This window comes from Haemaphysalis longicornis, unplaced genomic scaffold (genome assembly GCF_048455015.1).
Source record: "Haemaphysalis longicornis isolate Haplotype H1 unplaced genomic scaffold, Haemaphysalis longicornis Haplotype H1 scaffold_10, whole genome shotgun sequence".
NCBI lineage: Eukaryota > Metazoa > Arthropoda > Arachnida > Ixodida > Ixodidae > Haemaphysalis > Haemaphysalis longicornis.
In genome coordinates, this window is record NW_027526204.1 from 117,026,401 (window position 1) to 117,053,673 (window position 27,273).

At 49.7% G+C, this 27,273-nt stretch overlaps 1 protein-coding gene across 1 annotated transcript in view; it reads right to left on the reverse strand.

Moving 5' to 3' along the window:
- Nucleotides 1–1,253: 1,253 nt before the first annotated feature.
- Nucleotides 1,254–27,273, reverse strand: part of LOC144157922 (arylsulfatase B-like) — a 36,323-nt gene continuing 10,303 nt past the window's right edge. The window contains exons 4-10 of the mRNA XM_077688638.1: nt 25,933–26,045; nt 21,090–21,200; nt 20,323–20,448; nt 19,657–19,783; nt 18,842–19,138; nt 5,853–6,364; nt 1,254–1,505 (exon numbers count right to left, since the gene is read on the reverse strand). Coding sequence (XP_077544764.1) covers nt 1,341–1,505; nt 5,853–6,364; nt 18,842–19,138; nt 19,657–19,783; nt 20,323–20,448; nt 21,090–21,200; nt 25,933–26,045 — 1,451 coding nt within the window. The 3' untranslated portion in view covers nt 1,254–1,340. The remainder of the gene's footprint in view (nt 1,506–5,852; nt 6,365–18,841; nt 19,139–19,656; nt 19,784–20,322; nt 20,449–21,089; nt 21,201–25,932; nt 26,046–27,273) is intronic.

Sequence of the window (27,273 nt, forward strand, 5' to 3'; positions counted from 1 at the left end):
TAGTGCACGCCCACGTTTGAACTTTTGGTTACGAGGGCGAGGGTCTGGACCGTTTCTACGAGGAAGCGGAACTGAAATGGAATGATCTAAGCACTCAGTGAACCTTTGCGTAAAAGTGGGAGGGAAGCGGGTGAGAACTGCGTTTATATTCCGCGGTGTTTTAAGCCGAACGTTTGAGAAATTCCTTTTCTTGAATACCCATTTGTTAGCCCCAACAAGAGCAACAACCGAAACGAACAGTTATAACAATTGCGGTTTTCATCAAGTAATGGCCGCATCCCTTAAGTTTCCTGGTTTTTACATTGGGTCGTATGGTAAGCCATCATTTTTGCATGCCAATATTTTAAATTCTACGTATGTGTTTTTGCTCAATATTCCACTGTGTAACTTTCAGGTAGTATCGTGTTGTGTCTCTGTTCGTACATGACAGACGCTCACATCATGAGCTAAGAACACTGGAGAAAGAGCTCTGTAATGATTGCAGCGCCGATGGACCCCCGTCTTGACGATGACCCCCCTCCCTTCTGGTGGCCTTGCTGGGTCTCCCCATCCGGTGTCGGAATGTTGGGCGGCCTCCGCCGACGCCAGCGAGTCGCACCCTTTGTTGGGCCTCGCCGGCGGCTTTTGTGCGGCGTCGGGGGAGGCTTTCCTTTCATCTTGACCTTCGGGGACGGCCGGGGGGGGAGCGGAGGTCAAAACCCTTTTTGGCATGTGCGCTGCTGTGGGGGAGGCGGCATTGCTCGCGTCCTGCGCGCACACGCTTCGACGAGTTTGTCGAGAGCTGCGACTGCAAGTGGTCGCACGAAGACTCGCTCCCGTGGCGGTTTCTGGGCGCCAGACCCCACGCATCTTTCCAGCCAACCGTGCGGCGGTTTGGCACCTTTTTGGCCTCCGGGCCCCCACGAGGGATCGTGCCGCGATACTCCCTTGCGCGCTGCGGCGCCTTTTCATTTTAATCCAGTTTTCCTTGTCTTATGTTATGCTTCATCGTCTGCTCTGTAAATAAGTGTAAATAGTCTTTTTCTTTCATCATCTACCTCCTGCGTCAGCGTCACCGGCTACTTTCACCTATCCACGGCGACACCAACCACCTTCACCAACGAACCAAACATTACTAGCTCCATGTCGAGTTAGAGGCAGGTGTGATTGACTGTAAAGAAATCAAGCTCTGTGGTTGAGGCAAGTGCGATTGGCGATTGAATGTAAAGAAAGCAGTTGATGGGAAGCCTACAAGAAGAAGGGCTTTTATTGGAATGTTCATCCTGCGGCGTGCAGTATATTAGTAATAGTAGGGAAATAGTGTAGTGGCAGCCGAAGCAAAGTTGGCCGGAGTTTCGACCTCACGGGCAGGGACAGGTGCGATTGGTAGTCCCAGCGATATCTTCCCAGCGTGCCCAGAGGCAGTCGTTGTACTCTGGAAAACCTCTTGTGTCCAGCGTGTGCCGTTTCGCGGGTTCTGCGACAGCCAAGTAGTGCTCCAGCGTCTTCGCCATCTCGGCCACCACCTGCAATGCGCATGCACGCAATAAAGGAAGCCCTGGCGGCTTCTTGCACATAGCTGAAACGTTTGACGTCATGGTACAGGACAAGCGGTCTTCTCAGAGGTCTCCTATAGCCGAAACGTGATAGTTTCCTGCAGTGTAGGAGCTGAAGCATTGGCACGGAGATTGCGATTAGCGCTCTAAACACTGTAAAAGGACTCTGCAACGCTTCCCATAAAAGTTTTCACTCTTTCCATTGCATCTGGAAAAGCTGTAGTTATTGTGAGCATGCGGTAGCTGAGTGTGATTTATCAGAACTATCCGCCTAACTATTATTCAGAACTATCCGTCTTCTGATTATACTTTGCTTTAATAAGGGTTTTAACTAAAGGCACTACCGAATTCATTCGTTGATGCAACATAAAGAAAGGTGCCAAGAGCCGGTACACTGCAGTAAGGACGTAATTCTAGTGTTTAAAGAACGCCAAGGCTCGGGAAAGAGACAAATTTTTCTGCAAGTTACTAACATATGTTAGGGGCGTAGAGTAGTAATTTTTCGCTGTGTACTTTGTGACCCCGTTATCCACGTGCTGCAGTGTTTGTTGACTACTGAAAGCATTTGAAATGCGGAAGGAAAAAACATAATGAAAGTGTTTTAGGGCCTCATCAACTTTAAATTGCGATCAACCATGCTTGTCGCCTTTTCCTATAAAGTGCGAGATTTAACGTGTGGGTAAAAGCCCTGTACTTTGTGTGAGGCCGAAAACGCAGACATGGCCAAAATCCTATACGAATGCTTTGAGCTCCAACTTAAAGCTGAATGGCATTTCTCTAACCAACTAGAGTGGGAGACTGCGGTAACCAGCTCCGAGCCTGAGACTCAAATTCAGGTCGTGGACTGGGCTTTGGAAGTCGCCGTGAAGCAAGGTCTTCTGGTCACCTAATACTGTCAAGAAGAAGCTCATAAATAATCCAATGATTGTTGACCAAGTAAAGTTGTTCCTCCCCCTCAGTATGCACCCAGCACCTAATTCTACTAGTTCACTTCGAATACTTTTATTATTTCGATTAACAGCTAAAGAAATTTGGCCGTTTTCTACCATTGGACTTCTCACTGTAGCAAGTAAAAGTAGTGTTTTCTCCGACTTCTTCTTTATAATTGGTCTTCGTAGCCTATATGGCGAGCTACGATGATAAACCACCATGCTGAATCTGCGCGCTCAATAAAAAGCCGGTTTTAAGAGGAGGGTGCCCAGATACGCAGTTTCTATGAATTTAAGTGTTGCTCTGGACCGTTTTAGTCTTTCGATAGGTACCTGTCAATGGCAGAATTTAATGTAATTTATTCTACTGTTACATTTAGTTGCAGTTGTGCCTCTGTTGTAACGTGTTTGCTCTGTTGCTTGCCGCGTTTGATATGCGACATAAGTCCGCCTTTTTTGTTGTGGTTATTGGGGTGTAATTTCTTCCTGTGTTAAAAAATGGCCTCAGTAGCCTGGGTGTACAATCGCTAGCTTCGGAGCACACAGCCTAGATTTGAGCTTCAGAAGTACCAAGTACCAAAATGTTAACTACAACTGTGAATTGTTTCCGAACAAGATGTTCTCGTGGGTCATGTCGACGCATTACTATCATAAATTAGGAAAGTTTGATATTGTTTAGGTCCAAATGGGGTGGAGCTTGGCATATCAGCACGCACGTTTAATTGACCTCCTGTGTCTTATGATCTCACTGGAAGCGCCTGACGTACCGATCCCGGAACGGCGTATCGTTACCGTACTCCCGTTATTGTCATCGTCATCAGCGTTAGTAGTAACCTCAAACCGAACTGGCTGCGCATTGACCTTCACTGTACTGAGCTGCACCGGCTGCACTGACAAGAGGCTGCACGGACGGCTCATGCTCCACGGTGGCCTAATCCGTGTACTGCAAGCGAATGATATTACCTTATAACCTAATGTACTTTGCCTACTAAACGTAAGTTGATAATAAAATTGCGGTTACTGACCAAGTCAAAAGAATAAAATTGACTCGCCATGTTGTGAACAAGGATTCCCTAGGGGATCCGAAACTTCAATTTTATTCTTTTGACTTGGTCAGTGACCGCAATTTTATTATGAACTTACCACCTGACCAGACGGACTTCTGTCGAACCCTGGACTACGTAAACGTAAGTTGACTTCCTTGGGCATGCCATGCTCACTTTTTATCCTTGAGTATTTGCGCCCTGCAGTAATGAGCTTCACGCACTGTGACCTAGTGCGCGTGTTGTTTCAGTTTTCTTCATTAGACTCAATGGGATTGAAAAAAGATATACGTGGTACGCTTGTGTTCCTGTTTTTGTCCTCGTACATATTTTTTTATTTGCATTACATAAAACATTTATTTTAATACATATAATGGTTGGGAAACCGGAATTAGTATATCCAATAGACAGGAACTTTATTCGTAGTAGGGCATAATAATTACCATTCTCTCCGCACTCCTACGCCGAACACTGCTTATAAATCAATGCAGGAAGTTACGAAACCCCGCTCAAGATGTCAGCAAAAGCTAGAGTCATTCAAGAATTGGTGCACAGGCTCAAGTCAGTATTGATTTGAATAATTCATTGATTTATTGATTGATTGAGTGAGTGAGGGACTGACTGACTGGTCACACTTGTTAATTATAAACGACAGGGTGTAATTTGTTTCGAATATTAGTTTTGTCAGGTGTGTAAATCCCTGTCTATGGGGTACGCTATATTTTGACAATGAACAGTTCGGCAATCCTACTACGCGAGTATTGGCTACTTTGCTAGTATTCTGACATTTGAATGAGGTACATCTAAACTGAGCGTTGCAATTGCCGGATTCAGCAGCGCAGCTTGATGTGATAATAAGAATTGACGAGTTAAGCGCGTTTACCAGCCCCGTGACGCCAACACAACAGTGGTAATAAGGGGGATGTTGTTTTTTTATGAATAATCACCGGAAAAAACATCGTGTCACCATTAGTATTCTGCAGGGTTTCGTGCCTGTTTGCGGGCATTAGTCTCGACGAGCTCTCGCCTCAAAAACCACCCAAAGTGCGCGGTGATACCTAATTAGGGGCGCGCACGCCGCTGATTCCCGTCAAGATTTGAACACAATCAGCTCCCTGGCATCTCCTGCCTCGACAAAAACGGTGACGAGAACGGCGATACAGCAGTAACTCGCCCGACACCCGCGACCTCCCAACAACTTCCAGTTAATCGCTGGTGCATTAAAAACTTTATCACCCTTCCTCGAGAATAGTTGAGAGATGCGCGAAAACTGCGTCAGAAGTGCGTCAAAACGTTTGCTAAAAGTGAGTCCACCCTTCTATCGAAGAGCGTCCAATCGAGCGTGAAATCTTCAAAGACAGAAATCGCAACACAACAGTGAACCCATGCGACCATTTTTCGCGCACTACGTAAACGCGTTTACGAACGATCTAAACGTATACTGAATCGCGGTTTATGATATAAAGGTACTCCTTGTACTCCTGTACTTACCGATGCGCGTATTGTCTTATATAGAACCGCTCTTTTTCGCCATTTTCAAGTAACGGCTTTGACACGATGGACGCCCGGTTTCAAGCAACCCCCTTGTGTCTTTCGATCTGATCAGAGCTTTTCGGTCAACCGGCTGGTCTACTGGGAAATACATTAGTTTCCTGGCAGAACGTCATTGGTCCGACTAAGAAAGCCTTCGCTTTAAAAAGAAAAATACATTAACACGGGTTTCATTGGTGGATATTTAGGAATGCGTACGCATGTAATGCATCTCCCTCTAGAACTTGAGGCCGAGTGCGGTGCCCACGCCTGGCTCTGACTTTAGAAGACCTCAGCACGGCGTTTCTCGCACTCCCCTCGCACACAGTGCTACGCGTCCTTTGCGTTTTAACCATTTCAGTAGTCACGTTTGCTCGGTTTGACAGCGGCATTAGCTGCCTCTCGGTCCTTTCGCTGTCCACTATGATCGGCATTTAGTCGCTTCCACACCTATTTCATGCCCTTTTGACGCTTCATCCGCCCTGCACTCGTTGCACACTCCACTGTGTAACACGTACAAGTAAGGACGCGGGGAAAAAGTGAGCCGGGGGCGCTTCGACTGGACGTATTTACTGAAATTGAGTTTGAAATGGTGCTACAGCAGCGCCACCGTAGACAATGCCGCTGTCCTTACGTCACCACTCTCCGCAGATCAACGGCGAAATTATTTTTTTTTCAAGACATACACATCTATTGCTCACGCAATATTAAAAACCATCGCGTTGGCAAGTCACGCGGCATTGGCAGTTTTCTCCACTTCCGTTTTGCAAGGATTTCCTTGTCCAATCACTGCCACTTTCAACCAGTTTGCTTACCGAAGGTTGTTCCTCCGCCAAGTTGTTGAGCTCGCAAGGGTCGCTAGAAAGGTCGAACAGGTAGTGACCCTTGCGTAGCTTCGCCAGCCCCGGAACGGACGAGTTCCCCGGACTGCACTTCACGGCACCCCGCTTGCGCCACCCCGTAGGCACGGCTAGTTTACCGCAATTGAGCTCCTCCAGGACCTCCCAGGTTAGTGACGACGTCATCAGGGAGTCGAGGCGGTTGACGGAAGCATTGGCGCTTGTGCTTGGCATCATACCTCCCGGCGTCGGGATGTGAACTTGAAGGTCTCTACCGTCAAAAGGGTACCGAGACCCATTTACAGAGGGCCCGGTGATTGAGACGAGCTTGTAGACACCGTCCCGGTAGGCCGACAGGCCGGTGAGGGAGTCGGCGTTTACTAGAAACTCGCGGCGCGGCCACGGTGCTCCGCTGGTAGACTTCGGTGCCGAAAGAGCGGGCCACAAGTCCAAGCCATCGATATTACCCAAGTCCTGCACCTGGCCACCTAATGGAAAACAAAATGTGTACAATCTACCACAGCCCTTCTCTGCACACTCCCTGAACCATGTGGCACCTTGCGTGGGAATGACCCTACCATACAACGCCCCATCCTTCTCCTACCCTATCAGTGGGAGGGCGTATGGACCAGCTCGCGGTCTTAAGTTCAAGAAGAGTTGATCTCACGGACCCTAGCATTAACTACAGCTAGCGGCTTTCTGGACTAAGGAAAGGCCACCCATATTTCGGTTTTTTTTTCTCCAATAAACGTTTCACTCCCAACTCCCTCCCTCCCTCACTCACACACTTACTCATTCTCTCATCATCGGCCCTTTGCGTCGTGAAGATAAATAAAAAGCCTTGGCCGTGTAATCATGCCGGAACAGCATAGATGAGTAGCGGCATTACTCGAAAAGTTTAGTTTTCAGACATCAGAAACTAGTAAGTGGACAAGACTGGTTCATTGTCGATCTACCAGCTCGTTCAGCGCAAAGCCTGCCAATCAAAACACAAACGCTGCACAAGCACATGACTAGAAACAAAAACGCATAACTTGAACAGGCTGCTACAAGTTGCCCTGCATGTGATGTCAGAAATACGCTTCGCTTGCTTTACCGTACAATGTCGGCTTTCAATAGCGCCAAGCATATGGCACTGAAAGTTTACAGCAGCAGAAACTTGAAAAGTGGCTGCGAAACCTCTCATGCTGTCCACCGGGTGCCTGAAGAGACGGTCGAATCCTCCAAATTGTAGTGTGAAGCCTCTATTGCCACACGCTGCGGAAGGTATATCCCAGGGGCGAGATGGCGAACGGCGAACAACCGTAAATAGTTCCCATCAACCTAGGTCTCCTCTGTAAGTATCTAGGCGAAATCATTATACTCGTTTTTAGGAATGCACGGAACACAACGTAAGTTGAAAAACAAAAGATTTTGTAGAATTCAAGTTTGGCGCCCTTGGAAGACCGCCTCATAGTCTCTACAATGGCAGAAAGAGGGCGCCAGGAGTCCGCTAGAAGTAGGAGTTCCTGTATAAACATCCCACTCGCGAGGGGCACGATCAAATGCAGAGCATTTCCGGGGGCGCACGACGTTAAGTAGTTTGCGTTACATTAATGTTGTTGCACTTGTCACAACTGCTGACGAGAGAGCGCTCGTCAGCAGTAATTTGAATGAGTCAACGTTATAAGGCGCGTTAGTAGCGTCCCATTCTGTGTCGGCTTTGTGGCGCAGTGGGTAGAGCACCATGTACATTGCGTTCCGCCCGCACGGTCGAGGGATCGAAACCTGGCGGCGGATAGTATTTTCTTTTTTATATAGTAGGGACAACGACGGTGCGGACTACGGACGTCAACGCGGGTGACATCGTGAGTTACTGAAATGCTCTGCATTTAAGCAATTGAAGCCAGTTCCACGCTTGTGAAATTTGATGATGCGGCGGAGCTGTTGTTAGCGTTCCCGGGTTAGCGAACGCGGACATTCCAGCCCTTCAGCGTCCGCTGTTTCCGTAGCGCGTGCGGGTGAGTGTTCACCTGCGAGTGCACTGGGACCTTCCAACCATTCGCCGAAGCCCGTCCGATGGCCGCGCGATCTCTTACGTTCTCTTTTCCTCCTTCTCCACCACCTCCGCACTACCTGTAGCGCGCCCGGCGATCGTGTAGCGCACGGCCGTCGAGGCGGTGGCTTCAGCTGTCTGCCCAGTGATTTGGTTTCGCCTGGGGTGAAGGGAAACACCTTCGTATGGCGTGGCAAGCACTGCTGGACATTGCGAGCCCCTAAATAACTTCGCTGTAATGAGATCACTTGAACCAACGCGTCTCTTAAAGGAGCCACGAAGAGAGAATACAACTTCGTTTAATTTGAAAGAACTAGGATTCAGTATCTCACTCAGCTCCATTACGGCCACAAAAGATGTTTTTAACGAAAAAAAAGGAACAAGTATTTAAAAATTTCAAATTTTGCGCCACAGTGACGTGCTATGAGCAAGAAGGACGTCATACGGGCCAACAATAAAACATAATTTTCAGTGAGTCAACTGCACGTTAGGATTCAAGTGATGCGGTAAAATGGAACTAGAGGCCCCATTACAGACGTCCAGTCATGTGTAGTCACGTCAGGTCAGTTAGGCGGCCGCCAATCGCACAAACAAGGTTCCGTGACGTCATAGAAGAGTTGCGGGAAATTAGCTAGGGGGTCGCGACGGCTTCACACGTTTTCTTTAATATCTCCGTTATTTGTTCGAAGATTGCGATGATATTGGTATCATTGTTATCGGGACTAAGCAGTCTTTCTAATAAACCCAACTTGTGTTTTGTCTTCATGGCTTCTTTAAATCCCATTTGAAGTCATCTCTAAATTGTACTTGAATGTGGCCTAATGGGATTTAATTCATATTCGATTTGTATACGGCAAGTCTCCGGGTCTCCTCTCACAATTCCGTTTTCTGCCCTTGTACCAGCAGGACGGAAACATCACGGCTTTGACGATTTTTTGTTACAGCTGATGAGTTCCTGAAAACACCGGTGTGCTATGCCACTGTTAAAAGCACTGGAACGCTAAAACAAATGTTTGTGTTTAATCTCACGCATTAAGCGTTCTTCAAGTTGTTGACTCTTAACAACGTAGTTGAAACGAAAGCTAGCGAAAGTATAACTGGCACTCCTATTTTACCTGCCTAACCAGCTGATTTAGCTCACATGAGAGAAACATTACTGAACACTTCAGTGGCAGACAGTAGGGTACTTGAAGGGACACTAAAGTGATTTGTAAACATTGCAGGATTACTAGCGAAAATTGTAGTCTGGTGTCTCTAGGCCATGTATCGCCGACTCTCCCTGTATATACGCGATTTTATTCAGTAGAAAAATCAATCAAAAATGCTGGCCTCCCCTCTGCATCCTCTTGGCCGATTTCTATGACTTTTTGCATAACGCCAGAAAAAGATCGCTTGCTTTATTGCGCTTGCCTGACTCTTCAACCTCCCGACAGAATCAGCTGGCCTAGCGTTTAGTCGGCCACCGGCAGCGAATCGTCGCTATTCGTTCGCTCACTTCAAACTAAGCCACGACACGATTTCCGCATGGAGGAATGTGCTAGTTTGTAGACTGTATCAGGCTCCATGTCCATGTAGCTCCACACAAGCACACATGCCACGCTTCGCTGACTGGTACGCTAGTAGAAAAATCTAAGGCCAATTGAAGGCGGGAGAAGAGTCAGATAAGTTAATCTAAGTACTAAGGAAATAAAAGCAACGGAAACTTTTACCGCAAAGCGTTAAACTAGGAAGCAGGAAGCCCTTTCTTGCGCTGGGGGAGCAAGCACAGCGGTCAGCAGGATGACTACGCATCTGTGAACGCTTTTCACGTCTAAGAAATGCAGTCGCTAGGCATTAGTTTTTGTGGGACTTTAGGGGTCGCATACTGCACGAGCACTACACAAGAAATAGTCATCTAAGCTGCTTAAAATGCTATAACTAAATAAAAACGTAAAATGGCAATGCATAATTTATATACTTTCTATTTCCGCTACTGGCAACGCTGGCTCGTGGACGAGTGGTCTGTGCCAATAGAGCCATACGGGCCACTCCCTCGGAAGTGACCACTACATCCTCGAAGTCCTCGTCCCGACGAGTCAAGCGGTCCTGACGGCCAAACGCCGCACGCAACATCTTACGGACTGGGACGCTTTTCGGCACGAACTCGAACAGCTTGACGCCCTCGACGGCAAAGACAACATCCGGCCATCACAGAGTGGACACAGACACTCCAACGAGTCAAGAAGCGCACCACGAGGGCCGTCGAAGTTCCCGAACAGGTGGACAGTGTAGACAGTCACCTAGCCCACATGCTCGTAGCCCGACAGTCCCTGCAACGCAGGTGGAAGCGATACCGAAGCAGCCAAAACCTACGCCAAAAAATTGCCCAACTCAGCAGTGAAATTGAGAAATACTGCGCAACTCTCTGCCGTCAACAGTGGCACGCAGTGTGCCAACAAGCCGGGGGCCAACTTCATGTCGGACGCACATGGCATCTGCTCCGATACTTGCTAGACCCAGCGAAGTCCAAGACCACCGAGCGTACCCAGCTCGAGCGTACGATAGATCGGGTGACGCGAGAGAACGGCTCTCAAGACACGATCCGCTACCTGCAAGAGAAATATCTCCCCGCCAACCCATCCGCAAAGCTTCCACTATATGGCGGAGTCGCCAACCCTGACCTCGACCGGGACACAGAACTTTGGGAAGTGCAGAACGTGCTCCAGAACCTCAATGCCACCTCGGCGGCGGGCCCAGACGGCATCCCCAGCAAAGAGCAACGCAACCTCCCTCACACATCCCTAGAGAGACTCACCCGCTACTTCAACCACTGCTGGCGTACGGGCCACCTACCCCAGAGCTGGAGAGACTCCAAGAGACCTCAGGCCGATCTCGCTAACTTCGTGCGCTGGCAAGTGCCTTGAACACGTGCTCCTTAATCGTTGGAACCACTACCTAGAAACGAATCACAGGTATCCCCATACCATGACCGGATTCCACCAGGGCCTCTGCACGCAGGACGCCATGCTCCTCCTCAAACGGGACATCTACGACAGGCGAACCAGCGATAGCAAGGCCATCCTAGGACTAGATCTACAGGAAGCGTTTGACAACGTGAAGCACGCGTCCATCTTGGAACAGATCTCGGCACTCAGCATGGGAGAAAGGACCTTCGCGTTCGTTAAAGCCTTCCTGCCGGATCGAATGGTCATCATCCACGCGGGGGACCTGGAACTCCCGACTAAGAGGCAAGGCAGCACAGGCACACCGCAAAGCTCGGTCATATCCCCCCTCCTCTTCAACCTGGTAATTATGTGAGTCGCTGCGGCCCTCGACAGAATCCCGAGAGTTAACTACAACCTCTACGCCGATGACATGACCATATGGGCCGTCCACGGAAGCGACGGTCAGATCGAGGAAGCTCTTCAACAGTCGGTGCAAGCAGTAGGATGCAGTCTCGACGGGACGGGACTTAGGTGCTCGCTGACGAAATCGGAACTCCTGGTCATAGCACCGAGCCGCACTCGCTACGGAGTCCAGCCCAACATCAACCTCCACACGGCGGATGGGAGCGCCATACCACGAAAGGACACGCTGCGCGTGCTCGGCATGCACATACAAGCTAACGGCACCAACTCGCACACGGTGCAACGGCTTTTACGCAAGATAACTGCGGCAATGACGCTTATCCGCAAAGTCGCCACACGCCACACTGGGATGGCGGAGGCCAGTGCACTACGGCTAGTCCAAGCGTTCGTGGTCAGCCACACTGCATATGTGGACGGCGGCGGAGACCCAACGCATAGACGCGGCCCTCCGCCAGGCATACCGCGAGAGCCTAGGACTGCACAGATGCACTAGAACGGACCACCTCCTTGAGCTGGGTGTGCACAAAACACTCGCCGAGATTGCTGAAGCCCAACGCATGAACCAGCTAAATCGCCTCTCAAGCACGCCCACCACTCGCCACATCTTCTACAAAGCAGGACTCCGCCCTCTCTACGATCCCCCACCGCAAGCACAACCCGTACCCCCGGTCTTCATTCGCCGCCTGCACATCGCGCCCATTCCAAAGAACATGCACCCGGGCATCCACGACGCTCGCAGGAAAGCCCGGGCTAGAGCCCTCAGTAGACTACGCCAACGGCTAGAGTGCACGATACGTAGACGTGGCCGCATACCACGCCAGACCCGGGCAGTACGCGGCAGCGGTCGTGACAGCGACCACGGGCATCACAGTCACCGCGGCCAGCTTCCGAGCAAGCACACCGGCGCAAGCAGAAGAAATCGCCATCGCCCTCGCCGCAACCGCCCCGGCTGCGTAGTCACCCACAGTGACTCGAAATCGGCCATACGCAACTACGGTACCAACGCTGTCGCGGCAATCGCGGCACGAATTCTCAGCAACGCTCCAGGCTCTAACACCCGCCCCTTGAGACTGCAATGGTTCCCCGCATACGAGGAGCAGGCCCCCGGGGTAGACCGCGCCCGCAACCGCAACATCACTGCGGACCGGGCCGCTCGCGAACTCACCAGTCGGGCGGCCCCCCAGGAGAGGTCTCCCCCCGCGCCCTTGAATCCCGGACGGAGATGACATGAAGATGCGCCCTACTCGCTACCTACACCACTATAAGACTATGGCACCATACTACGGTGGTACCGAGACACCAGAAGATGGTTCCCGGCCCCACACCCCAACCTCACTCGAAGCGAGGGGACCCTCTATCGCCAAATACAAACAGACTCTGTGCTCACACCAGTACTGGGCCGCCACATAGCCCCCGCTATCCACGAGACATCCGAGTGCACCGCCTGCCGCGCCACTCGCGGCACGCCGGCCCACATACTACAGTGCGCATCCCAAGACCCCGCACCCTCAGGCATCCGACAGCTACCAGTGACAGTGCGAAGAGCCATCACCTCGTCAGACTACAACACCCAGAAATTAGTCGTCCAGTGCGTCCGGGATGCCCTGAAGAGGCAGCGGGTAGGCGGCGCGAGCCCCTTGGGGCCGAGCGCCGGACGCCCGACCTGAAGCTCGTAGGGCTGGCCCGGATGACGCCATCGGCGCCACCGGACCGTTTCTATTCAATAAAGTATTTTGTTTCTCTCTCTGGTGCGCTGGGTATATTTTTTGGAAAGCCGCAAGTTCGAATCCCCGAAAGTACACGCCTTTTTTGTGAAGTTGATTTCTTTGTTTTTGGCCGAAGTTTTCTGTAGTCAATCCACCATTTTTGCGCTGTAACGTTCATTGCTCCACAAGCGAGTTCCCAGAACGCGTGCACACTGACACTGACGCGTTATAGCGAGTTTTAGTTGCCGTGCTGTTGCCATAAGCACCGACTTCTTTCGGGCAGTGGACACAGTACCGAATCAGCCGACCCTTCGCCTGGTGCGAACACGCTTTTCACGATACAGGCACTACACAGGCAAGCTGCAAGGATTGGGGAAAAGCGCATCGCATTTCAGTGCCTGCGGTGACGCGGAGGGCATTCCTTGTCTGCGTAGGCCTCGGCTTGTGATTGCTACGGTTCCAAGCCATCCTGGTAGGCTTACCTGACGCACTTTACAGCCGACAATATGGCAGAAGCGCGGTATGCTGATTGCTGAGATATCGAGAATGCCCAACCAACGATAACGTCAGAAGTCATTCCGAAGTCTTCGTCAACCGGAAAAATCATCTACCACTTGCTTGTGCTGTTTTCAAGCTCCAGTGTGGCTGCACATCAATGGAGCTAACGAATCCGACACCCTGCCCTTTCAGTTTGCTGCGCGGAGAATTCCTCGGCGGCATTGAAACCATGGACTCATCAATTTTCAACTTTGAAAATGACGCGAGTACACCTGCCCTGGACATCCCCTAACAAGGCCATCCTCCCATGCCCATCCGCTACCGGCCCACGCTTCGGTCTCTTCGTTGGACATCAGCTTGAATTCAACGTAGCATACACAATTGCTTGCCCTGCTAAGTGCTTTCCATTCTTCCTTTGTTAGCAACCAAACTACCTTAAGCCTAACGTCAACTGTTGTGCATCACATCGACCCTAGCGCAGTCACAGTTGCGCCAGCATCCATACCGGGTATAACCATCTGAACACCCCGCCATTAGTTAGTGGATAGCATGCTTTGGAAAGGTGTGATTCCACCGTCGCAAAGCCTGTGGTCACCGCCGGTAGTGCTCGCCACTAAAAAATACTGCGCCATTCTTTTTGCGTTGACTATCAGAGGCTTAACAAACTGATCCGTAAAGACGTATCTCTGTTTTCCCGTATTGAAGATGCGCTTGACTGTTAGCATTTTTGGCGAGTTTTACCTTCTTTATATTTGTGTTCCAGTTCTTCTCAGGTGCCCTTGGCCAAATCTTAAATACGGAAAAGAGCCTTTGTTAGCTCCAACAGTTTAATTTCATGCCATTTCATTCGGTCTTTGCAAGACTCCCGCAACATTTGAAACAATGATGGACAACATCATAAGGGGTCTCAAGTGCCACACGTGTCTGTGTTATTTCGACGATGGCGTCGTGTTTTTTTTTTAAGATTTAAATGTGCATGTAATCCGGCTCAAAAAAATTTTGACCTGCCTCACAGCCCTTGGACTGCAGCTTCACTTGAAAGTGTCACTTCTGAGCCCGCACAATTGACCATTTTAGGCTATGTGGTGTCCAAGGAGGGCGTTCTACTTTGCCCGAACAAGCTGCTGGCAGTTTCGGAGTTCACAAAGTCAATGTCACCCAAGGGCCACCGCAGCTTCGGCGGCTTTTTATCTTATTCCCACCGGTTTGTGCTAAATTTCGCTTCCATTAGAGCTCTTCTGACGAGTCTACTGGGCAGTGACAATGCAATATCTGCGTAGTCGCCAAACTGTCACGAGGTATTTGTACTCGTATACGGAGCATGTTGACATCACCGCCTATTTTGCGCCTGTGCGATCCCAGCGGCCCTACCGCTGCACATGGACGCCAGTGGTGACGGCCTCGGTGCTGTTCTCGCACACCGAATAAGTCGTATCGTATGCCAGCCGGACCCTCACCAATACCGAGGTAAATTATTCGGTAAACGAGGAAGAGTGCTTGGCCATTGTTTGAGCCTTGGGGAAATTCACTCTTATTTATGCGGCCGCACATTCGCGGTTGGTACAGACCATCACGACCGCTGTTGGTTGTCGTCCCTTAAAGATCCCTAGAGATGTTTTGCACGTTGTACCCTCCAAATTCAAGAAAAATCATGCACCCCTTCATCTAATGACGACAATAGTTGAACGCAGAGCTTTCTCGTGATGGATTCTTTGGTTGGCGAAACCCACACTGCAACTCTCGGGCGTGCACTCCATAGGTGTACTGTTTGGGTTTGGGGTGTACTGCATGAATCGGTATCTCCTGCTTGGCGTTGGGTGAGCCATTTTTTGCGTGGGTGACAGTTTGAGGTGTGAAACCCCTAGACGTGACGTTAGGCTTAGCATCCTAAACCTCCAAATGGGAAGCCTAACGGCACGCATAGCAACACTATTCTTCTTGTGACGGTTTTTTTTTTTAGTCGTCTCAATTTTTAGAACTGCTTCGACCATGTCAAAATGGGGCAGTTGGATAGACGCCGGTTTCACAACGCGATGGACCGACGTTTGATTCCAGCCAAGGGAAGCGATTTTTTTCTTTCACTTCACGCATGATCATTCGCCTTCATCGTCAGAGAAGGACGGTTTTCTTGCAAGGCGCACTGGCGTACAACGGCATCAATTGAAACAAAAACTTCGCTTTTACGACATTCACGTCCTTTACAGATCGGGACGCAAACACCTTGCGCCAAGGCCACCTTTCGATTCGCTCTGACGGCCTCTACAGCGTGTCTTTATTCAACGGAGTCCATCATCTCTGCACTCACACTCACGGACATGTTCCTTCACCAGCACGAAGACCCGTTGGCCGGTTCTATCACGAGCTGCTTTCCCGGCACGACGCTCCGCTCTCAACCTCGAGCACTGCGACGGCAAGCAGCCAATTTCCCTAAGCGGGACGCCCTTCTATGCCGTCGCAACTACATTTCCCACTGCAGGAAATGACTGCTCGTGATACCACATCATCGACGAGCCTAAATACGCGCATCGTTCCCCATCAACCCAAATCCGCCAATGCTGGCGTCTTGAAAACATACGGTAAGCTCTGTCAGCGCTATTACTGGAAGTAAATGTATGGTCTTGTCTGGACTGTATCCGGGATTGTGCGGCTTTTCAACACCGAAAGCTGTCAACCCCGTCCACCGGGAGGCCTGTCAATCCCGTACAAAGCCTGCAGCAGAGGTGCAACCGCTACCGTGCCATCCTCACCCATTTGGTCGCGTTGGCATAGACCTTTACGTACCCTTACCATGCACGCCTTCAGGGAACATGAGGATTATCGTCGTCGTAGACCATCTTACAGACTACGTGGAAACGTCCACTTTTCCAAGCACTACGGCACGGAACGAAGCCCTGTTCATCCTTCATCACTTCCCCCTACAGCATGATTCCCCTAGGGTGCTTGTAAGCACCAGAGGACAAGTCTTTCTGTCCGGAGCTCTGGAGGCTGTCGTCACTCAATGCAACATTGTTCATCGAATGAGTACTGCCTACCACCCGCAGACAAATGGTTTGACGGAATGATTAAGTCACACGCCTGGTGACATGCTTTCCATGTACATAGCTGCCGACCACTCTATCTGGGACGTGGTACTTCCTTTCGTTGCTTTCGCGTACAATACCGCTACCGAAACTACCACCGGCTTTTCTCCCTTTTTCCTCCTTCTTGGAAGCGAACCCTGATACAACATGGACACCATGCTCCCATAGAGCCGCAATGCTTTCGATAGCAAGCCCGTCTCCGAGATAGCGAGACACGCTGAAGAAGGTTGCCACTGAGAGCGCATTGCAACAGACCACCACGACAGGAGGATTTCCGCTATATTTTCCCACTGGCTCTAATGTTTGGCTATGGATTCCACTTACAACGCCTGGCCTGTCTCCTACATAGTCTCTCGCTAAATATCACGGCCCACAACGCATTATAGAGTGCGCGTCACCAGGGATTTACGTCGTCGAGCCATTCACTTCGTCTGGCGATCTCCGTCGGGAACGACGAAAGACAGTCCACGCCAACAGTTTGAAGACCTACCTCCGGCCCATCGTGTTGCAGTCGCCATGAGGTCGCCACAATATCTCATTTTCACTCGGTAGTAATTGTAATGAAGGAGAGACATTCAGGTCACATGATTCAAGCTGCGGCAAAACCCAAGCAGAACGCGGACAATGCGCTCTCAGAACGCCCGCAGCATGCCTATCGCGATTGTGATCAGTTTTGGCTATCCCGCTTCCTCCACTGCTCGAGCAAGAACCGGCTCTACGCGGAGGCCCGTCGGCGCAAGATGTCGCAGTCTCGTAGGACGCAAAGCGAAGCAAGACCACAGCAAGTGGTGTACGTTGGCTATTACATCGCTGCGGTGGCAAACTGGGCAACTGGGGCCTGTAAAACAATCTTTGAAGTGAGGGCATTCGCGGGTCACAGCGGGAGTTAAGGCCACCCCCACCCGGATCATCCTAAGCGCAACCTCCTCGGCACGGCTAAGACACGGGGGACGGTGACAGCACACGGTGGAATTAGAGCACGTGTGCGACACCGGAGGTGCTCCTTTCTAGTCAGCAGGAGAGTCGCATCATCCAGATTTAACGGGAAAGTCGGAGATGGAATGGAGACTGCTATCCGGGCTGCTACGTCTGCCTTGCAGTGGGCCATGCGGAACCCATTCAATCAGTATCTTGCGAGCAATTCGTGCCACGACGTAGTGAATACTCTGCGCCAGCATAGGGCTACGGCTCACTAACCGTAGTAAGCGGACTGCTGGAAGGGCACCGGGGCGAATTACGATGCACGCCCAGGGCCGAAAAGTGAGCCCGGTTACACCCACGAGAGCCTCTCTAATGGCTACAAGTTCCCCGCAGAGCGATGCTGGAGGTTCGGGGACCTTAAATCTGGATGTCTTACTGAGGGCTGGGTGGCTAGTGTAATGAATTGCAGTGGAAATCACAGTGTCTTCAATACTGGTATCTGTATATAATATGGTGGAGCCGAGTGAAAGATGGCTATGCATGTCGGTGATGCAGTGTTGAAGGGCCGTCGCCGAATTGTTCGACTGTGGGCGACGAAGGTCAGTTGGCTTGTTGCCGTTCAATTGCACGAATTGCCACGCGGGGAGCACTCGCTGTGGTAGGGCTGGCAGCGTATGCGGGACTGCGTAAGCTATTAATGTTCGCGCTGAATCACACAATGAAGCCTTCAGTTCTCGAGCTTTGCGAAGTTTATGAACAAGTTCATCCAACGTGATTCCTGGAGAGCAACTACAGACGACGCATTCGCATACAACACATGGATATATGAACCCCATCATCGTTCCCTTCTATACTTTACACGCGAAGCGAACATTCTCATGTTCATCTAACAAACTTTCCTCATCATCAACTCATACCCCTTATCTGTGCCCTGTGGCAAAATAAACGCTCAAAAAAAAGTACCGCCTCTACATTACTTGATCATGTCTGTCCCTTTGCCTTCTCAATAAACCCCATTACAGTGTGGACTTAGCTTTTATTAATCGTCCTTCAAGGAGGCACGTTAGCGAAACTCTGGATGGTAAAAGTAAACCATCTTCAATTTTCCCATAGGGCAGCTGCAGGATCTCACCTGTGTGCACAAGGTACTTCGGCTGACTAAGCAGAAAAAGTGCACAGGGTGTTTTTACTGGCTGAATTCGGCTGACTAAACAGCCAAAGCCAAGAGGCGGCGGTTACATCCACTGGACAATTTTCCGTCTATCCCTGTCTAGCCAATAGTCCGTCACATCGTCCATTTCGTCTCTGGCTTCATGCCTTCTCTTACTAAATATGACGAAGCACAGGCAACTTCTTCGAATGTCTTTTCACTACTCACCGGCAGCGGAGTACAGCGTCGGCAACCAATCCGCGACGTGAGCGATCTTTGAAACAACTACGTCTTCGTTCTGCGGCAGAAGGGAGCTCCATATGAGTGCGGGCACCTTTATTCCTCCTTCCCAGAGTGTCCCCTTGCTGCCTCGAAGCGGCCAATTGGAGCCCGTGTTGGAAAATGGGCCCCAGGGGCTCCCTCCGTTGTCGCTTGTGAACACGATTATGCTGTTTGACAGCATGCCACGATCGTAGAGGGCCTTCACCACACGACCAATGGACTCGTCCAGGGCATCCACCGTGCCTGGCAGTAGATAGAAGATGATGATACTGAGACGGGTGCGTTGCAGGATATTATATCCGTGCTGCAATGTCAATGCAATATCAGCACAAGAGCAGTACTCAACCACTCAAGTGTGCCGCACAGGCCCTTTTGACCCCTACAAAAGCGTCTCTCAGTCGAAGACAACAATAGAGTTCACTATATGAAATATAAGCCATCCAGGCGAGGTCATGATTACCAAGACAAACTCATCGACATTATTTGACACACACACACAAAAAGCCGTATTTCTAGAGCACGCGAAAATCAAATTCAAATATGGGGTCTCGTTCAAGAACACAGAGTTCCCTGTGAGCGGGATTCCAGGACGCGGCATTTTTATGAGTTGAAAATTAGGCAGCCGATTCGTGTAATGGTACCAGCATTGCAAACGTATATGGCTGCGGCGCTGTCACTACCTTCGTCAGTGTACATCCATCAATCTGAACGCCAGCACGTACACCGCTTTTCCAGGGTAGTAACATATGCGCGGTACCCACCTGCTAGTAAAGTCCTGTTTCTGTCACCGATATAGGGAAACTTGGCTAGGTTCCGTTCTGGTGCATCCGTGGTTACCTCCAACGTCTGTCCATGAACAGCTGCAGAAGCCAGGTACAGGAACATGGGCTGCCACATCGAAAAGGAAGGGGTTGCATCATTAGCCAACTTCGCCACCATAACGTGCGTTTTTCTAAGAGCGAAATGTTAACACTTCAGTGCTCAAGGCTATAAAGACGTTCGGAGTTTGGTCAGAGTTCATAGCTTCGTGAGGAAAGAGTCTTCCTTTTGCATTAAAGCTCGGTATGGCTCGGGTTTCATGTATTTTTGTGCTGTGTCAACGAAAACACAATGTACACCCTCTCTTCTTCAGCGCTGCATTAACGTGTGTGGCTAGTTTTCCTCACCTCCTCGAGCCGGTGGTAGTCGTCCACGCTGAACCCAAACAGATGGCACCACGGCGCGGCCACATTTGCTCAATGGACAATAATTGAAATAGCACTCAGGTGGTGTTGAATTCGATATCACTGATTTTGCATTCGCCATTTCTAACAAGTGCTTCTCTACTTTAAAAATACACAAATTCTATTACACGGAATGACTCTGGGAACACCCGCCGCAAACTATGCTATTCGTGCATTCTTTCAATTACTTATGCAAATACTGACCGTGCTTGTGTTGTGGTGAGAGATGATATCGATGGCCCTCTGAGTGAGGAGGTCGGTACTGTAAGCGCCACTCGTGTTCCTTACTGCAACCTCGTTGTCCCAGAAGTCCACACCGCAATGGTTGTACTGTGCACACGGATGAATCTCAAAATTAAAAAAAAAATACTCGCAAAGTTTCCGAACTCTCTAACAAAATTGTCCGAAAGCATGCTTTGTAACTTTTGAGCTGCTGATTGTGTAATATTTAGGAGAGGAAGTGCGGTGTGGGTTATTTTCGGAAGTTGAAACGTGACAAAGATCCAAAGCGTGTCGCAGTGCAAGTTAGACACAACTTATGTGTTTGTAAATAGGGCACAAGTTCTGCGAGAAGGTTCCCTTTCAGTGTGAGCTCCAAACTAAGTGACTCTCAAAATCAGCGGCATTACTAGGCCGCGCATCTCACCGTAAACGTATGCGCAGCATTCTCACACTATAAGAGCTTTCGTGCCCATTCGCATTTTTTGTTTTGCTTTGAGGTGAGGCCACAGAGAATGGTACGTCGCGTCACGGGAACCACCATAGGACCGTAAAGACGCATAATTTTATGCGTCTCCTTTTGGTATAACACCTCTGGTTGGCAGGACTTTTCTTTTTAAGAGCGTCGACCCACTTTTTAAAGTGGGATCGTGTGGTCTGACCAGCCTAAACAAAGTAACTTTCGTGGATTACGCCGAACCAGACGAAATGAGATAGAATTCCTGGCAGATAGTGATTCGTTGTAATCTTACGAAGTTTAGGTACGGGTTGAAGTAGTTGGTGGCTTCGCTGTATGAACCATAGAATGTGTGGAAGCCGCGTCTCCGTGGTGTATACACGAGTCTTGAGTATCCCAAGTGCCACTGAAAAAAAGATAGAAATTAGAAAAATGTCATCGACCTTGTCGTTGAGTCGCCAAGGTGTACTAGTGATCAAAAACCTTCATTTTGAACAAAAATCATGGCGGTTTCCGACAGCTGGGGGTCCCGATATTTTGGGAGCTTAGTTAAAGTTGATGCTCGGGCAAGTAGGTGTTCCATATTCTTGATTTCATAGCGCAGAAAAAAATGGCAGAAGGGAGGGCGAGACACACAGGCGCTGACAACTGAAGTTTATTGCTGTGACATCTGCCACATAAATACACCAGAACTCTAGGCAACTAAGAACGCGTGAAAACAAGACAAATTTGCCACGACATCACTACCACCATATGCTTACACATGGTCTAGATAGGTGATTTCTTTTGCTGACAGCGCGACAGAAGGTACGCTTAAATACGTTTCTTCTTTCTTTGCTATTTCGTGAGCCTCAATAATTTTCCTTCTCAGTTTATGCTTGTTTTCATACAATATTGCGGTATTAAAGATAACCTCGCACCCAGCACAGTCTCTACAATGTATTCCTAGATGACCGCTTTTGCACTTTTCCACGTTGTAACTGTGTTCTTTTAACCTATCGTTAATACATCTCCCCGTCTGCCCGATACATCCTCTGCCACACAGTAAAGGGATACTGTGGACTATGTTTATTGCCCATGGAATGAGCTGTCTTTGACGCTTCTTCCTACAAACCGGAGAGCTAGGATTGTCGCTATTAACGCGCTTACGAAGTACCGAACGCTTATCAGGAGCAGAAAACACAACACTGACAGGGCACGCTGAGCAATTCTTTTTAGATTATGTCAAACCTCATGTATGTGTAGCAATACTACAGTTTTCCCTTTTGTTTTGTTATTCCTTTCATTTTCTGTTTCGTTTCGTTTTCTTATTCCTATCAAAAGTCTGTAAGCGTCCCTTCTGTCGCGCTGTCCGCAAAATAAATCACCTATCTAGACAGTGTGTAAGCATAAGCGGTAGTGATACCGTGGCAAATTCGTTTTGTTTTCACGTGTTCTTAGTTGCCTAGATTTCTGCTGTATTTATATGGCAGATGTCACAGCAATGAACTTCCGTTGTAAGTCAGCGCCTGTGAGTCTCGCTCTCCCTTTTGTCCTTGTTTGTGGTGTGCGCTGTGAAATCAAGACTAGGGAGCTTAGTATTTCTGGCACACTGAGCGAGAGCCCCTTGCCCAAGGAAAGCTTGGCTGGAGAGAAGCAGATATTTCTTCGGGCCTACTGCTATGTAACTTTGGGTCTCTTAAATTTTATTTTCAGCAATGACAAAACACAGGTGATCAAAAGTGAGTCCTCCCAAGGCAAACTGAAGTCTGACACAACCCTTAATATCGCGGCTGTCACCACTAATTCCAACAAAACGCTTGTGCTTGTCGCTGGCGTCAGGCGCGGGAGGTCCAATATTTTTTTTCTCGGAGCTCCTTCCCGGCTCCCTCACAAACGAGAGAAATGAGTGATCCTGTGTCGATTAGTATGTCCAATTTGCATCTATTTATGGTGCACTCAATAACTGGACTGGTTTCCCCTGAGTACCGAACAACGCCAACATCGCCCGCGTTCTGGCTAGCTGTTAAGCAGGGCTGAGTCAAACCTTCTGTCCTCCTTTTCCCATAGGCCTTTTGCAGTGTTGTACCCTCCCCGCGAGGTCGAGGGGGGACCCCTACTGGTTTTTTGAATATCTGTTTCGTTCTGGGAGCTGGCTCATTACGTGCCCTGGCAAGGTGACCCGTGCTACCTCGAAAGCGCTGTCCCAAGAACCCACGTTGACCGCGCTGCTGCCCTGGGTGTACTCTCCGCGAGAACAAACTTTCAATGTTTTCAAGCCTCCGCTTTAATTCCGCGGCATCACTGTCAGACTGCCTCTGGTTCTCATCCACACGAGGAATACCCGAAAAATCGCTGCATGGCGACTCGTTTGATTCTTAATGAACCGCACAATCAATGGCAGATCTTGAGAACTCTTGATCAAAATCTTGAGAACATCTCCACATGACAAACCTTCTCACAGGGTCCCTCAGCCAATGCACGAAGTGCGATTTCATCTCCTCGCGCGGCAGGTCATGCTTTACCTGCTTCCTCTCAGCAGTGCTACCTGCCTCATCCGACACCGTGGCCCAAGCGAGCACTTGAATCGTCGTTGCGAAATATCTAATATCTGCACTCGGCACCAGCCTCATCCGACACCGTGGCCCAAGCGAGCACTTGAATCGTCGTTGCGAAATATCTACTATCTGCACTCGGCACCAGCCTCATCCGACACCGTGGCCCAAGCGAGCACTTGAATCGTCGTTGCGAAATATCTAATATCTTCACTCGGCGCCTGCCCCGCACTCATAAATCTTTGCGTGCGCATGTTCAGTGGTGCTCTATCGAACCTCTTCAGCAAAACCTCCGTACGCTCTGAAAAAGTAGTCACCATTTTCGCGTTTGCATCGTTTCAAACAAACTCTCGGGCTGTACCCTTCATCTTGCACTTGCAAAGACACGCAGTGTGCTCATTCGGCCACACCCCAGTGGCAGCCAGCTGCTCCACTAACGTGACGAACTCCTTCACCGAGCCGCTGCCATCGATGTACGGAATCAGGCTGCTAAGCGCGAGCATGCTGGTTGCCGCCGCCGCGGCTGCTGACAGAGTTAAAGGGGCCACGTAGACAAAATACAAGTTTGTTTTATTCGAAAGATTTCGTGTCCTGTAGTACCCCCAGCGCTTCTCCGGAAGCAAACAATGCTTTATTCACTGCGAAATAGATCAATTTAAGCTGAAATATTGATTCTCGCGCCAAAACGCATGTTTTAAGGACGTTTGCATTGACATCTTAGGAACAGGTCTTCTAGCTAAACTTGATGTGGAGCGGAGACTTGCTTACTGTTAGTCAACCTAAATGGGGCCACCACACCGCGGCAAGCCGTTTTCTGCCTTTGGTTTGTTTGTGACCGTATTTAAACTTGCCTAATTTTTGTTTATGGAGAAAATAATCGTTTCGTGAAACATGGTGCTCGCTCAACCAATATGGTCATGTAAGACACCGCCGCTTGCGTCAATCGGCCAGTGTTGTCTGAGCATGCTAAGAGTGGTCTGAGCATGCTAATCAGATAAGTAACGTATCACGATCACGCTAATTCCTAGACATGCATAGGGGGAAGAAGATTGTAAGAGAGACGAACACGGTGGAGTGGGAAAAATTCGTGATGATGGTTATAAGGGGGCCCATCGCACCTACGGACATGTTTCTGTGCCAGTGCTGTGTCGCCTAGGGTGAAATTTAAAGCGTCCACTTCAGCGGCAGCTGTGAAACGAACGTGATCACCCACGGAAGCAGTTATACCGTTATACGCATCGGAAAAAGATATAGGGAGCGCAAAACAATGAACCCCACCCGGCCCTGCGAAAGTGGATGTTCGGCGAAGCTGTTGGAAAATACTGCGCATGCTGATGGATGAGGGTATGAAATATAATTCGTCGTCTCGGCGGGCTTGTCGCTTGCGCTGGCCTTATCTGGCGCAAATGCTAGGTCCTTCCCTGCCTGCGCATGTGCTCGGCGTCTTGGGCGGGAACTGCTGGGTCATATCTAGCCAGGCGCATGCGGCCGCACTCAAATAATCTTTATTTTATTAAGGGACTGGTTACGTGTCTGGAAAGTTCATCTTAAGCGCAGAAAAAACAGGAACTCAGTAGACAAGGACAAGCGCTTGCCCTTGTATACTGAGTCTGTTTTTTTCTGCGCTGAAGATGAACGTTATGGAATACCAACTAGACCGAACGCAAGCCCTTCTACGTGTCCGGGCCACCCCAAGATAGAAAATGCTTGTGGGGCTATGATAAGCAGTCCGTTTGCCAACCCCATTTCCGAGAACAGGGGCCGAGTTTTACAAAAAAAGTGGCGTCATTTTGAAACCACGCGGCAGCGCTATGCCAATTCCTGTGTTCTTCCGCTGGGGCACCGCTTTGGGAGGGGGGAAAGGGGAGAAAAACACAACGAGGAGCACAGTAGCAATGGTGCAAAGCGACGCGTACTGCCCCCGTCGTTCCGCTTGCGACTTCGCGCGCTTGCTATAGTGCTCGTCGTTGTGCTTCTCCCCCTTTTCCCGCCTCTCAAAGCAGCACCCCTGCGGAAGAGCACAGGAATTGGCATGGCGCTGCAACGTCGTTTCAAAATGACGCCCCTTTTTCCCGAATTAGGCCCCAGCTGCAAACCTAATATTTAACAGGAACACATGAGGCGTCCCATTATTCACAAGCGCCTTATCATCCGTCATGCTCTTTTGATGCTTGTTTTGTGGTCTTTTACACCGGTACTGAGCTCTATGGTTTATGCCGGATTACCCTGGCGCATGCGCTCAGCAAAACCCAGCAGTGATAGCTGCTGGGTTTTGCCTGGGTTTCTTGTTTACGATACGAAGGTTGCCTAACAACGAATGGCTAACAGCTTCGCTGTAAAATTCCGCTGCGGAGGGATGAACAGGTCATTGGTGCAGCTAAAACCACCACCAGCCCACGTTACCGCAACTGCAACGACGCGTTCATTACAGGCTGACGTGCATTTTTCTGGGGATGAACACATTGTGGAAACAGAAAATAACGCAATTATGACAGACATATGATTAGACGTAGTAGACGGCATTGTTTGCAATATAATATAATTTTTTTCGGAATCCTAGGGTAATTCTGCGACGTTTGATGCGCGCATGGCGACCCTACTCACTTTCCCAAGTGCATGCGTCCGGTAGCCGAGACTCTTGAGCCGTTCTGCGATCGTGGGGACGCTTGTGTTTAAGCCTCCCTTCTCCGAGGAAAGAAAAACGCTGTCCTGGAGGCCTGGGTGGAAGAAGTAGTCCCGACCAACCAACCACATTAGGTCCCCACCTGCCTAATGCCTACGTATAAAGCGTTCGCGAAATTTGTACAATTTTCGGCCACAACAGTTCCCCCCATTTTGTACTGCGCAGAGAGGCCGGGGGTCAAGGAACTCGGTGTTAAATTTTCTGGCACTTGAAATTTACCTTAACGCAGAGTCAGCAGCAGAGTAATACCCTGTAATTGCTTCTTTTTTTTCGTTTTACCTAAGATAAATAAAAAAGCAGGCCTACGCTCCATATTGGGGAATCGTTCCATACTGCGTGACAATCATATATATAGGTAAATCACTTTAGCCACTGATCCACAACTTTGGCTGGCACCGCCTGCCAGTCGAAAATTGTCACGGGTGATGTCGATCCACTGGATACGATTCCTTAAAGTGAGCGTACGCACTTTCCTCTACTCGCCGACTGATGTCACCGACTGACGTCATCTACCAAACGGAACGTACTTGCTTACGCAAACTTAGAAAACGTGAGTAGCGCGTTTATTTTTCTTTTGAATGAGAGTTAAGGTAATCGGTGTGATGTTTGTCCTATCCTAGCTAACATAAAGGTGAGCATGAATAAAGCATTGACCCAGCTTGCACTAGGAATCTAAGGCTGGAGAAACTGCAGTGCTGGGGGGCTGACCTAGCTTCTCCCCCCACTGACAGCGGAGCCGAGGAAAGAGGGAGCAGCAGTGCGAAGCCGTTTTGAACGGCACTGTAAAGCAAACACTATTGAAGTACGTACACAGTGTTTTATTTTAGCAGCTATCGTCTTCATCCCTTTCTTCATCGTCTCCCGAAGAAAAAATTGCGTAAGGCAAATCATCTTGTATCGCGTCCTCGCCTCAGTATACCTCCACTTTTTCGTTGGCTGGTCCTTGTGGCCCTGTCCACGTGTGCATTGTAATGGGATGGTTCGGCTCGGCGCTGCAGTGCCGTGGCGTGCAGGTCGCTACACGATGATGACTCCTCATGAGGTCTAAGCCTACAGGCAAGCCTGGACGACGCCGGGCGGTAGCCGCGAGGCACCCGCTCACGTGCGCTCGGGGTTTCCTGTCTAGAGCAAACGGTTTTGTGTCGGCCTAAACAGCTCTGCTGTTGAAGCTACAGTTCCATTCACCGCAGTCTGGTATATCAGGCCACCGCAAAGCAAGGAGGAGGATGAGGAGGCAAAACGTTTATTGGGAAATAATAATA